At 43.9% G+C, this 14,736-nt stretch overlaps 1 protein-coding gene across 2 annotated transcripts in view; it reads left to right on the forward strand.

Moving 5' to 3' along the window:
- LOC113213575 (uncharacterized) overlaps positions 1 to 14,736 on the forward strand; it is a 42,325-nt gene that overhangs the window by 9,109 nt on the left and 18,480 nt on the right. For both annotated transcript variants that reach the window (XM_026432682.2, XM_052272150.1), the window contains exons 2-3: positions 11,624 to 11,694; positions 14,357 to 14,480. In XM_026432682.2, coding sequence (XP_026288467.1) covers positions 11,624 to 11,694; positions 14,357 to 14,480 — 195 coding nt within the window. The remainder of the gene's footprint in view (positions 1 to 11,623; positions 11,695 to 14,356; positions 14,481 to 14,736) is intronic.

A 14,736-nucleotide genomic window follows, 5' to 3' on the forward strand; every position in this document is an offset into this window, starting at 1 on the left:
CGGTTGCCGAAATAGGTGAGGCATTTCTGTGGCGTCTGTTTGAGTGTTGAGGTTAAGGTACTTTACGATCGCTTGCCCACATTTATGGACGGTAAAAATCCGAAAAAATACGTAGTAGATGGCAAATTTTGTTATCTTTCCGGCGCTGTGCTCGATTTTGCGATCCGACCAGTATTTTACGAGAAATGTGCTGAAATGTGACACCACGTCGGCCAAGGGAGCTCTATTTTCAGCAGTCTTCAATATCTTTTTTCTCCAGCATAGTTGCCTCAAATCTCTTAAAACGTAATTAATCTTTCGGCAACATCTTCACGGCTCACAAATCGCAACCCGCTCCGAGTGAATAGCGAAATCTCACAAACAGAGTTCATGTGGTCTGCCCCTCAGGCGGTCTGTGTCTCTGGGCGAGTGAGTGGGCGCCGTTCTGTTCCTACAGCAGACTCCCAGACGACAGACTGTCCGGTGCGAGCTCTCTCTGGCCAAGCGGGCAAGCACTCAGACTTCCAAGCGGAGGACTGGGGTTCGATACTGGTTTGCGGCGGCGGCAGCAGCCGACTCGACTGTTTTCGATTTCGTTGCGCTATTGCAGATTGTCTGCCGATGGTTAGGCACGCTCGTACCCCCGTAGACTCTACTCAAACCGAACGCGGTTCGTTTTCAGACAATCCGCAGACTAAATGGTCTGCGGATTGTCTGCGGGCGGTCTATGAGTGCTTTGCCAATGAGCAGGGAATTGTATGCCAAGTGTTTGCACCTTATCGGGGAGTTGTCTACGAAACATTTGCACCTGATTTGATAAATGAACCACATGGCCGACGACCTGCAAATTTTTCACAGACCTTTTCTTTGACTCGGGCCCCTCCCCGCTCGCTCGGCCACGCCTCGGTCGGGAGCTCTGCAGGGCTATGAAACAGGGCCCCCGCAGCCGCGCCAAACGCAAGTCGAAGCGGCGCACGATAAGAAGAACATCTTGGAATTCAAGTAGATTCCTTGAAAACTGTCTTGAAAACCAAGTAGATCGCTTGAAATCCAAGATGTCATTTTTACCGTGCGAGTCGGTTCCACGCGGTTGTGGAGGGGGTGGTAGAGAGTGCTGATTGGTCGGTCCCTCTCCTCCTGTCGCCTCCTGTTAACTCTCGATCTGTACAATCACATTCTCTATCCTCTCGATAGAGCGAACTCGGCAACCGCGAAGGAGAGGGGGGGGGGGCGGCCGGAGAGAGAGAGAGAGAGAGAGAGAGAGAGAGAGAGAGAGAGAGAGAGAGGGGGGGGGGGTGGCACTAGCACTTCCCTGGAGCCGTCTTCGACCTAGCACTTCCCTGGAGGCGACTTCGACTCGTACCGTTGACGTGAAAGGGGTGTTGTTTTCGTTCTGGCGCATTAGGATAAAGCTTCGGCAGAGAACACAAAGGTTTGCCAAAGTTCACAGCACGTACAGCAGATAAACGCACATAGTGTCAAAAATAAATTAATTTCTTCTCTATTATTCAAACATAAATTAAATTAACTAGAAGCACATACACAGTTAGTCTTGCTTCTCAACAACCATTATAGGAAGATCACTTATGTCCATGACAAGGTTATCTTCCCCAACATTTTCTTGAACAACTGCTTCGCCAGCTTGCTGCACAGGGGCAGAATGTTGAGCTAGGGCATGACTCACCAGATTGGTCATGGCCGATGTCTGGGTCACTGCAGCCGTGGTGTTCTCTACAAACGCCCCCTGGAGGTCCTGAAGTGCCTCAGCCAGGTTGGCAGAGTTTACTGTTGTGCTCTGTATTGAGCCATGCACCAGAGTTTGCAATCGGTCGGGTAGAGAATCTGCGCTCACCCGACGCTCGCAGCGTAAGAGTGAGACAGCACTCAGAAGCCAGCAGCTGTCTCTGTCTCTCACGTCACACTCGTCGTCCGTCGATGAAGACGAGTCTGGCTCGCTCGGCACGCCCAGAGGGGGTGAACCTACAAGTCTAGAAGGCACAGTGCCGCTGTTGCCTGGGGTTGCCGCGTTACCAGGGGCTATGACGTCAGTACCTCAGATGCTGTAGGGGCAGGCCAACAATGTGAAATGTTGGGTCTTCCCCGATGGACACAGATTTTTACATACATCTCTGAACCTTCTCAAGTCACCACTATCACACATATCGCCCTCAAAATGGCAAGGACACGGCATTTCAACGTCGAAGAAACAAACCAAAAAATACATTTTCGGACCAAATGTGTGTGTCAGGTTGGCAGCAGAAGCAGGTGCGGGGGGCGGGGCGGGGAGGGTGGGGTTCGGATAATACTGTCCGCGGGTACCGCCAATCCGTTTGAATGTGTCGCACACCGTGCCACCTATGCCAGTGGCACAGAGAGTGATCCTCAATAAAACAAAACTGCATAAATTTGAATGTTTACATTTTTTAATATTCCCATTAAAGTTAAATCCTAAAAACACAATACAGACTAGAATAATAGTATAAATAATTACAACAAAATCATTGAAGTGACCGAATTATTGCACGTGCTTTGACGCAGGTGTCGTAAGCGCCACCTGGTGCTAATTAATGATAACATGCCATACACATATACACACTGTTTTGAATCATGCAAAATGCCCCATTTCATCTGGTGCACGGGAAGCGCAAAGTGTTTCACGATGCGGCTGGCTTCGACGTGATTTTTGAGCGCTTTGTTGGCTGGACGCAACCTAGATTATCGCGGGTAGCTGGGCGACGGCACCCAGATTAGGGGAATATATTTTAAATCGTGATGGGGATTAATAACAAGTGTTGTGCGCCAGGGTGTAAAAACACCAAAAAGCGATGTCCTCACCTGCGGTTTCACAGGATTCCCAAAGACAGGTGAGTCCACTGACAGTCATTTATAAGTCTCTAAAGTACTCTAAAGCTCTAGGGGCCGGTCTGTAGATTAATTCTAGACGAGTGCTTCAGTTTTGACAGCATACATGATACAAAAATTAAATATAGACCTACATGTGTGAATTGCACATTGAAAATATCTTATGCATACCTGTGCACACCCACGTGGGATGTTAGTGCACGGGGGTATTTAAGAGATCCTCTCACACCTGTACAATTATGTAGAGGGATGCAAATACTAAAAAAAAAACAACAACTTATTGCTAAGACTTGCATGCTAAATTTTCTCAAAATTGTTTTACAGGCATGAGCTATGGGTGGAAGCACTAGGCAACCCTGACTTAGTCAATTTAACACCCCTGCAACTGTACAACAAAGTTGTATGCTCTGATCATATTCCTTCTGGGATGTACAATAGTCAGAGACAAACAAGTCTGAGATTCAATGCTGTTCCTGCTGTCCAACAAACAGGTATGCCTTAAGTGGTTGTATGCCACCTAGTTTTAGACAAGTTACGGGGAAGCTATACTAAAATATTTTAAAACATGTGGGAGTTACGGAACTAAGTTTTGAAAATTTATATGGGGTACCAAACCAAAAATTTGGTTCCCAACTATGTACAATTAGGAGCTACATTTTTGATTAGGTTCCTCATGTTGATAGTCACATCATTTCCACAGTTCACAAACAGCTCTCCATAATATTGTATGCTTGACGTTGCAGATGCCATAGTGCTGGATCTGGACCAGACTTGTGTCGTTGATGACCCCTCTGCCTCAGTGGAGACTGCAAGTGAGTTTCAGTTTTTCTGTCTGCCATTGGTCGCATCTCCTGTTAAAATATAATTCGTTTCGGAAATTAGTTTACTTAAAATAGTTAATTTAAGGGGGGTTTAAAGTTTTCAAATTGATTTTTTGCATGTAAATAGATAAATGTACTTTTTGGCCTCCTATATATGACCCTGGTCAAAGTGAGTGGAACTTTCATTTCCTATTAGGCACTGAACTAGGAAACAACAATAGATTGTAGGTATGGAGCTATCTTTTTGGTCCCAGACACTGAAGCGCAGAGAAAAGTTGACTGTTTTACTTAAAAGTTTCCGTGCATAATTTCTCCAGCAATATTGAGTTTAAAATTATCCCCTAAGGTTTTCTTGAATCAGAATCAAAAGGACTATAAGTTGACACAGGGGTTTTGATATACTTTGTAAAACAAAGATTTTTGATTACCATTTCACCTCTAATTTTCATTAAAAATGACGATTTTTGTTTAGGAAAATTAGAGGTGAAATGGTAATCAAAAATCTTTGTTTTACAAAGTATATCAAAACCCCTGTGTCAACTTATAGTCCTTTTGATTCTGATTCAAGAAAACCTTAGGGGATAATTTTAAACTCAATATTGCTGGAGAAATTATGCACGGAAACTTTTAAGTAAAACAGTCAACTTTTCTCTGCGCTTCAGTGTCTGGGACCAAAAAGATAGCTCCATACCTACAATCTATTGTTGTTTCCTAGTTCAGTGCCTAATAGGAAATGAAAGTTCCACTCACTTTGACCAGGGTCATATATAGGAGGCCAAAAAGTACATTTATCTATTTACATGCAAAAAATCAATTTGAAAACTTTAAACCCCCCTTAAAATATGAGGTGCAATAAAAATTATCATTACAAGGTGCAAGATAATGAACCACCAAATGGATTGTACCACACATTACTAGTGAATGACAGAGGGATGTCACTTAATGTAAATGTGTGTATGCACATTTTTGCTACACCACATACTTTTTAGCTTACTAATATAATTTTAAGTTATTCTGTTGAAATAAATTTTATATATAGACAGTATAGAAGATCAATTGCGAATGGCAAAGTGCTCACCTGGCTCTGTTTTCAATTTTACAGCTCCAAGTGGGCCCCCCGATGTACCAGATGCTGTCCAGTTGGTAGAGCAAATTGGAGATGCTGTGAAGGGCATTCTGAGCACCTCAGAAACTGGAGTGAATACTTCTGTAGCTGGTAAGTAAAACAGGGTCTCCTGTTTCAATTCAATAAAAATATTAAAATGAAAATACTTGTTCCAAAAACAATAATTGCTTTTTGCTATTACATTTGTATTGTACCTGATTCATTTCTCTTACAGACTCTGCATTTTCACAAAGTTCCTCTTCTTCCGCCTCAACCACTCACAATTTGGAGCATAACTATTTTGCAGATGTAGACTGTGCTGAAGGTAAGATATACATAAATTTCATAGGAAGGCATTGTTATCCAGAATTAATTAGTTCATGATACTAATCAATTATTTTCATTTCCAGGTTCTTCCACCCCAGAGCCTCCACCACTCTGTTCGGATGGGCCTTTAGCAGCATCCACACCTAGAAAGAAAGTTATTGTAAGGCGAGGTGCAAACAGGAAAAAGAAGTTGCCTGCAATTCCCCACCTTTCTAAGAAAAATAGGACTCCAATGGAAGACTACTTACTTAAATGTGCAATAGCCTATAAAATGGAAGCCCAGCAACAGCGAGGAAATTACCTCAAAAAGAGTGACGAGCTGAGAAGGGTAAAGCTGCACCGGGAAAAGGAAGCGGTGGAGTTCTTGAAGGACAAAGTCAATCCCCGTTTTTATAAATTTTTGGAAGCTGAAGTGCAAAATTATAGGAGGAAGCCTCAAAATCGGCGCTACTCCAAGGACTTGCTGGCTGACTTTGAGTCCATGAGGCAGCGTGGACCGAGAAGTTTTAGGGGCCTCCCTTTCACCAAGCCAACCAGGAAGACAATGAAGGGGGTCCTGAAAAAAGTACAATTACAGCCAGGAATAAATGCTGGAATTTTTGAAATGCTGGGAAACAAGGCCGCAGCGATGTCACCCGAAGAGAGGGTTTGTTTTGTAGTTTTTGACGAGATGTCAATGAGAGTTGCTCTCGCTTACCTTTTACAAGATGACGACATCAGGGGCTTTTGTGACATTGGTTCCCTTGGACGACGGCCGGACCTTGCTGAGGAGGTGCTGGTGGCCATGATCCGGAGTGTGTATGGTACATGGAAGCACCCAGTCGTGTTCTGGTATACCACAAAGAAGCAGACATCCCAAGAATTTGCCCACCTTTTTAACGAAACCATTTCTGCCCTTCTGGATTGTGGGCTGGATTGTAGAGCCATGGTCACAGATGGCCTCCAGAAAAATATTGCTGCTCAACATCTGCTGGGCGCCTCATATGAGTGTCCCTGGTTTTATGTCAATGGAAAAAAAATTGTGACTATCTGCGACCCACCTCACCTGATGAAGTCTATGCGGAATGCTGTACTGAAGTATCTTATACATCTGGCTGATGGGACCATGGTGGACGTCGGTTTCATCAAAGCCTTCCTCATCCAGGATGTGGAGCAGTTTCCCCGCCTGGCTCCAAAGGTTACCCAGCGCCACGCCAATCCGAATAATTTTGAAAAGATGAATGTCGGCATGGCGGTGAGACTGTTCAGCCCTGCTGTATCTTCTGGGATGCACACTCACATCATGAGGGGTTCCCTCCCCCCAGAGGCAGCTGCAACAGCAAAATTTAGTGAGAACCTCTTCAAATTTTTTCAGTCATTCCAGGGAATTCTCTATAATGAAGCCCCAGAAAGTACGGACTTGGGTTGTGCTCTCACTGATAACAGCGGCCACATAGAATTTTGGATTAAGATGGTAAATGAAATGGAAGATTGGGATTTTTTGGGAGGGGATCGCATTCAAGTTATCAGGAATTGGAGGAGCACTGTAATTGCTTTTCTCGAGCTCTGGGATGGACTAAAAAAAAGTGGTTTTTTGTACTTACCTGTGGGCCATGTAAACCAAGACTGTGAAGAAAATTTCTTTTCTGGAATGCGCTTTAATGGTGGCCACAGGTTCCGACCTTCTGCCCAGGACATCCCCTCAGCTTTTCTGCGCTCCTTCGTGAAATTCCTGACAACAGAGTCGAAGGGGAAAAACTGCAGGGATGATGAGGCTGTCAATTTATTTGATTTAGAAGAATTAATAGACATCCTGGAAAGAAGTGCACCCACTCCCACTGCGCCCACTCACCTTGATGACGAAGAAGATGAAGAATACTTAGAAGAAATTGACAGTGGTGGGGATGCGGATTGGTTGGGCAGCATTGCAAGTGCCAAAGTTGCTGCTCCCATTGTCTCCAGGGAGCTGGCAAAACTGCAATGTGGGGAGTGTAGTGGAATTCTTGTCACTCAGCCACAGTTTCCACTGCACCTGCCCCACACCATGTCTGCTGCACCGGGAGAAATGGATGTCATGTTACCAAATCATCAGGTTGCCACGTTGGTGAATAAAATTTATAAAATGGTACTTGGCATGCAGAGGACATTGTGGTCTCTGCCAAAATTTCATGTGGTCGACACAATTCACAGGAGAGTACAGTCCATACCTGAAGTGAAGAATTTTGAGCTGTGTGACATCCACAATGAAGAGGCGAAGAGCAGTCTTATAAAATCTTTCTGTAGGAAGGCTCTGGAAGACCTCCTGGCGAAAATCAACCAGGAATACAAGGCAAGACATTCCAGGAATAAACCAGCGCCTGAAGTTGAAGAAGACTGTGATGATCCCAACATTCCTGGACCATCAGCAGCTCCACAGCAGTGCAGGAAACTACAGTGCGTTGCTCACCTGTAAAACATAAAAAGGGTTTATTATTCTTCATTTATGTATTTTTTAATTTTCTGACTTTACTATCAATTTTAAATTGATCTATTTGTAGTGGTAGTAGGAAAAATTATGTTTGTCAGACTAGCAATTTGTAAAAATTATTTGCAATATCAAGCTTTGCTATGTTGTTTTGTTCTGAGAAGTGACTATAGTAACAAAGTTGTTACAATTGTTTTGTTTTAATTTTATTTTGTTTATACTTGACAAACAACTAGTCATTATTGTACAAATTAATGTTGTGAAATCAAAGCATTAATTCAAATTGTTAACGTTGTAAAAGATTAATGAAATTTATATACTCATTTTGTTTACTGTTTCTAGTCAGTTTCTGATTTAGTTATTGTGCTCTGTGATTTTTAATTACAATAATCACTTGTACATGTTTTCTCATGTCTAGAGTGACATTAATATTATTAATGATTGTTCTGATACTAGCTATTATGTTATCTTACCTGGTTTCTCTCATAAATACTCTGTATTCTTCTATTTGTGCAATTTATGCTTGACACAGTCGCCACAGTCCAAAATTGTTCAAGTTGTCACACAGCAACAGTTCAGGTTAGGGTACTCTCACAGCATAATTTACCTAAAACATAGACTAACGTTGATTTTCTTTTTGTTCTGTACGTCATTTGGGACGAATTTTATTTGCAATTAAGAATTTGGTTGACTATGTGGGCGAAACTTACCTTCACAAGTTCGATCACACGTAAACACGTCGTTCTAAACCTCTGAACGACTGATTTCGATGACAAAACGAAAAGTCGGTCTCTTCTCAACTCGAATCAATGCTCACTAGCTTCCGTTGACTCGTGGTTGCTTCGTAAATTGTATATTCTCTTATTTTAAAATAAACTTTCAGACAGCTCAGCCGCACGTAAACAAACAGCTTCGCGACAAAACATACCAACTCCAACATGCTCATGTTTGACACGCTCAGTTGACTAATATTCTGACAACACACATTTTTCCTCTCAGAAATAGTCTAATAAATTATCAGTAATCACACCGTTCACTTTAGAAGGACTCCTAGCTGTCTGCCTTGATTTTAAACTATTGTGCTGAAAACCGAGGTAGGCGCCCGATCTTCATTGTTGTTGGGGTGGCCAGACGGGATCTGAGGTACTGACGTCACAACAATAGCAAAACCAAGAACAAGACCTGCGCCTTAGGATCCTATCCTGTTCACCCCCTCTGGGCACGCCCAGCCACACTAGGCGTCACCTGTCCCCGCAACCTCACCTCTCGCCCTGCTGGTCCAGCCGAGCGGGGGTCTGCGTGCGAAGAGCGTGCGGAAGCTCGGCTAAGGGTCGGCGATTCGGAGGCTGCCCGGCTCACCCGACTTGCCCGACAGAGTCCCCGTCGGGTCGGGTCGGGTCGGGTACAGACGCCGGCGAGCATCGGGTAAGCGAAAAGACGTTTAACCGACCGATTGCAAACTCTACCATGCACCCCCGCACACAAGTGATATAGCTTTTCCAACAAGTCTGCGAGAGTCACCTGCAACTGCAACACCTGCAGCTGCTCCGATATTTCGGACCTTAGAGCTGCAAAGTATAAAGATGAAAGGTCAGTGAAACAGAAAGTAAGATGAAGTAAAACATAGATTATACTACATTTTCAGTATGATTACTTACCATGAGAGGACTTGGTGCTAGTAGCTGACTCACTAGGGTCTTGGGTGCTCTCATGACGAAAGCGCGTTCGTGGTGGGCTGCCATGCTCTCCCCGATTCCCAAAGTCCTCAACATGCTGCTAGGAACTGAAACAAGGACGCGAGGATAGATTAAACTGCTGGAACAATGGTCCGTTTGAATCCCTACAACAAAACTACTCCTAATATTAACCAACCGCAGAACTAACTTTCCGCCATCACTCCATGTTGAGCAGCCTGCTGCTGCAGGATGATGATGGTTGAAGTTTGGCATTCGAGCTGGAGCAGCCTGCAGGGACTGGGACTGGGCCAGGGCCTGGTTCTAACAGAACAGCAAACATAGTTCAACACACCACACACAACACACACAACACTCACACACACACAACAGTCACACACACACACACAACACTCACACACACACTCACACACAAACTACTCACAGCAAAATTTGAAAAACCTTCTTTGCAAGGAGCTCGGTACAGCAGGATTACCACTGGCTGTCACAGAGCCCGTAATCCTGAGACACATTGCATAAGTCGCGTTCGGCACCACGTCCTCTACTTGGACGTTCTCCCCTCCACCAGTCCCACGTACATAGGTCATCTGGTCTGCGTAAGCCTGCCGAGAACGAGCCCGCAGACCGTAAAATGCCTGGAACAAAACCACTATTGTCAGTTTCACATAATCATCGATTCATACAGAAGCAAAGGACATTGCATAACTGACACTAACCTACCGCCATTGAGGCCCTGTTTTGAAGTCGGGACCAAGCTTATTGAGATCCTTGGCGCATGCGGCCCATTTAGAGGTCAGGCGTGTCTTTTCGTCAGGACCATGAACATCCTCATCTCTCTGTCGTCCTCAACATAGTCAAGGAGCATTTTCCATTGTCCTTCCGAGGGAGCTGGAAGATAGAAAAGGGGGAACGCGGCTGTTACATGACACCGATGACACGACACATGCGTCGTGTTATTGAGGTTAAGTCTACAAATTTCGGGAGCAAATACTCACGCATGTTGTCAGATGGCTTGAAGATTTCTTCGTCCTCGCGAGTGAGCTGTCAGAATAGTAATGCTACCTAAAGCTCGTGCTCGAGCTCGCCGGCCGCGTTTCCGGTATCGCACCGCACGACGTCGAGTTCGAGTTCGGGTCGAGAAGATATCTCGATGTGGTGACGATAGGCCATAGAAGGAGAAGGACCGACCAATCAGCACACTCTACTACCCCCTCCACAACCACGTGGAACCGACTCGCCGCTTCGACTTACGCTTGGCGCGGCTGCGGGGCCCTGTGTAATACCCCTGCTGTGGCCTGTTCGTAGGGACTGTCTCTTTCTAAGCCCTGTGGACTATTTTTAACAGAACCATGTTCAGTGTTCAGGTCCACTTGCAGGAACCAGATGAATACTTAGAGAAATCAAAAAGTATTTTTTATTGTATTTATCCTACTTATGGGGTAACTCGTCAAAGTAGACCCCTCCGAACCGACAATTTATCCGTTTTGCTCCATCTCTTACCGTTTTCAGCGTAGGTTTAGACCAAATTTCAGCTGAAGTGCGTCTTACACTTAATGTGTTTGGACCTTTTTCTCGACAATTAAAGTTATGACCCTTTGGGCTAGTATTTCGTGGTATCTTTTTAGCGCTTCAGTGTCTTTTTAGTCGAAAACAAGGAAAAAGTAGGCCATTTCAGTCTATGTCCCGCCCGCTCCAGGCAAGTGGGGAAGAAAAGGAAAATGGAAACAGAGTGCCGAGCCTGCAAACAAGACCAGGGTGAAGGCCGTTCAGCAGGACCACCGCCTTGGTCTGGAGCTTTCTCCCTCACGTGCCTTTACGGACATAGATTGAATTGGTCTATTGAGCGCGGAAAATAAGTGTTTTTTTTCAGCAATTACACCGTACCAACTACACTGCAGATTTTAGTTCTTGTGGAAAATTTGCACCCTGAACAGTTTGGAGAGTTTGAAATCCAAACAATTCGGAAACGCTTTTCCAAACTAATTAATTAGAAATTTCCAAACTTTTGGGGAAAGTTCCTATGAACTTTTGAGTGACATTTCAAATTTATTGACGAGCTGTAGTTTCTGTTGCGTTACTAAACCTTGTTATGTAAAATGATACGTTTAGTTAACTGTTTTCCAAATTGTTCGAAAATTTCCAAAGTAGGAACTGGATTTTTTTTTCAACAATGTTGTAGGAAATCATGTTTCTGATCAGTTTGGACTGACACTTGTTGGAAAATTTCGACTTCTATTTCCAGCGTAAGGACATCAAACTGGGAGCGATCTGCACTCTAAGTGGCCGAAGCTGGAATCAGTGCCGCCGCCTTATTGGAAAAAAGGGTTCAATGAGACACCATGTATTTTATAATATGTGCGACAAATAGTGGCTTGAGTGTCTTTTGTTGCAGCGTTTTCCGACCCTTCCAGAGGATTTGCCTGACAACTTTACTGTCCTGAGCCTTGTTAGCGAGTTGTCGAAGTACGTATAGAACTCGGTAGATGTAATCGGACACACTATCACTTTTCTTCGAAAACTGCTTGTATGGACTTCCTGTTAGTCTGATCGCCTTTGAAACTTTAACGGGGGCTTGCTTTCTTTGTTGTACACTGGTCCCAAAAATTGAGAAATATTTTTTGGAGGCTTGATCAGGCAGGTTAACTTGTAGTAGAACTTGGAAGTCGAAATTTGGCACAGATGCGCTCTAATGTGTCAACTTGATGATCCTGGAAGATCAAGCACGCGACTCACCCCCGTCGTTTTCAGCATCCCCTAACCTTGCGTACGCGCGACAAAAATCGGGAAAGTTGCGACGATTTCGGCTAGACGGTGGTCGCGGAATTACACCCTTTTTCGTGTACTATCTATTCGCGACCCCTTCTTGATGTTTCCAAAGCGTTCTATCGCCTGCGAAAAACTATCCCCGACCCTCATATCGCCCCACCCCCTCCTATCAGGGGCAAAAATTTCAAAAGTATGACACCGGGGCGAATAATTGTTAAGTATCATAAGAAACACCCTCTATGTGTCCGCGTGTCAATAGTATGGACGGATGAAGGCACGATTCAATAGATCAAATTATCTATATAATACGGATAATTTCATCACTTTTACTTTTGATATGTGATCCATGTTACGTTTGCACAAAATTCTCCGAAGGCGAGGCCGTAAGGATATGAGCGTGCTCTGCTCCTAATCCAAGTGCAGAAATGTTCTACATTTACAATAAGTGTAGAACTAAAAAGTTCTGTAGTTCTTAGTACAGTTTTCTGGCCAGGATTAAGAATTTTTTTTTCTGAGGGCACTACCGGTTTCGTCTTTTGAATTATCTTCCAAACGATCACATATGTGGTAGGGCTGCAAGTTAAATTAAAACAGATACGCGAAAGAAGACGAATTTTTAGAATTTAATTTGAGGTCTCGCCAGCGTTTCTATTTACGACGCAACCTTATATATACTCTCGTTTCAAAGAATATTTAAAGACAAAAACAATGCTGTCCTCAGGAAAGAAGGTCTTAATCCTGGTCAGAAAATTGTACTTCGAACTGCAGAACGTTTTAGTTCTACACTTATAACTGTGGTACAGCTCTGCAGTTATGGGTAAGCAGAGTGCATGAAATACGAGGGGTCTACAACTCGTATAATCAAAAGTCCGCGACCCTGTAATCACTTATAATCACGTCTATAATCTATAATCTTCTATAATCTTTATCTATAAATTCCTAACATTTTGATGCAAAAACTGCATCTTTGAGAGGGGGTATAAGTAAAACTAGGAATCTTTGCAGTAAGGTCAACACTGCCTACACCATTGGAAAGAGAATTGAAAACTGATTCAGAACCATCTTTGGCAAATAGTTGGATTTCTAATTCCTACCCTTCGATGGAAGATATCAAAAGAATTTAACATAATATTGTAACTCTCATGACCCGAATATGTAGTCAGGTTCTGGAAACAAGTGGATTCTCTCGAAAAGTGCACGTACTTCAATAATTTGAGTTCATACACTTGTTTTGAGAGAATTCTCTTGATTCAAGAACATGCTTTTCTAGGTGTAGCTTTCTTTCAGTAATAAAACGTTAAGTAAAAGTTAATTTTTTTCGACTTTGGAGTGTGAAGCGGGCCTCTTTTATTTCCCTGAAACTTTTGCCGCTTTTCCCGCTTCCTGAACCTGTTTGTGCCCACCTGGCGGCAGACAGGGCTTGTGTCTGACCCTTCTATCGCGGTCGAAGAAGGGCACAACCTCTACTCGCGCTCGTACTGACAAGTGCGGAACCGCTGTTGCTGTGGTGGCCCACAGGATTAAGGGCCTGAATTGCACCAGATCGGATCTAGTGCCAGGAGAAGGGTGTTGTGGATGCCTGAGCCGCACTTGCGTCTACTTTGGCCGTTCAAAATTGTCACAGGCACCGTGACTTTCCAGAAAATACAGTTTTGAATATCCGACGCATACGCGATAATAGGCCCTACTGATTCCGCGACCACCGTCCACCTGAAATCGTCTTAACCGTCCCAAGTGTCCAAGTAGGAGTCAAGTAGCCATGTTAGAGCGCATCTGTGCACAAATTTTGACTTTCTAGTTCTACTGCAAGTTAACCTGATCAGTTAACCGATCAAGCCTACAAAACTTGATCCGCTAATTTTAAAGACGAGTGAAATATTTTCCGCTCGTTTTCCGCATACACTGTAATTCGAAGTGTGATACTTTTCACACATTTTCGTGTGATAGAATTTCCTGTGTGATTCCCATGATTTATTATTCCTGGGTGTGTGATGAATTCATCACAAAATTGTGTGATACTCATTGCAAAATAATTTCGATGATGCTGGATTTTTCTCAAAACGGTGCTACGCATATCACTAAAAATTATGATACCTCGAAGTATCGCTCAAATAAGGTCATCACAAATATAAGCTATGAATTTAATCTTATACTTTCTCTGCGATGACCATCACATTATCGTGCAATACTTCTGTATCACAGAAAACGCGCAGTCAGTATCACACTCTGATTTACAGTGTATCAGATAGCTCCCATATTTGACCCAAGAACGCCCGTTCCAACGCGTATTGCGCGAGTAAATGTTCACCTTATCATTGATTTGGATTTCATCAATTTAAATTGCACTTTTACTTTGCAGGCCATTGGTAGCTGTTCACCACCTCTGGTGTCGGCTCTGCAAGGCAGTAGCTACGATTAACTGTGTCGATGAACACGCTGTGTGCAGCCTCAGGACGGCGCGCGCCGACCAGGCTCGGAACGAGGTGAGAATCTAACGAAAGCCTTGTAGTGGAAAGAAGCTTGTGTTATTTTTTTCTCCGTTTACTGATTCCTATTCCTATAGGGTGTCCACTCACCGGGAAATTCCGGGAAATCGGGAATTAGCCGGGAATTTTGTGGCGCCGGGAAAAATCGGGAATTAGCCGGGAAATTGCCACGGGCACCGGGAAAATTGTAATTTTCTTGCAAGCGTAGCGCCGCCGTGGACAATGACTAAATCCTATCGTTCAAATAAAATGT

Source organism: Frankliniella occidentalis, unplaced genomic scaffold, assembly GCF_000697945.3.
Source record: "Frankliniella occidentalis isolate FOCC.00 unplaced genomic scaffold, Focc_3.1 Scaffold191, whole genome shotgun sequence".
Classification (NCBI taxonomy): Eukaryota; Metazoa; Arthropoda; class Insecta; order Thysanoptera; family Thripidae; genus Frankliniella; species Frankliniella occidentalis.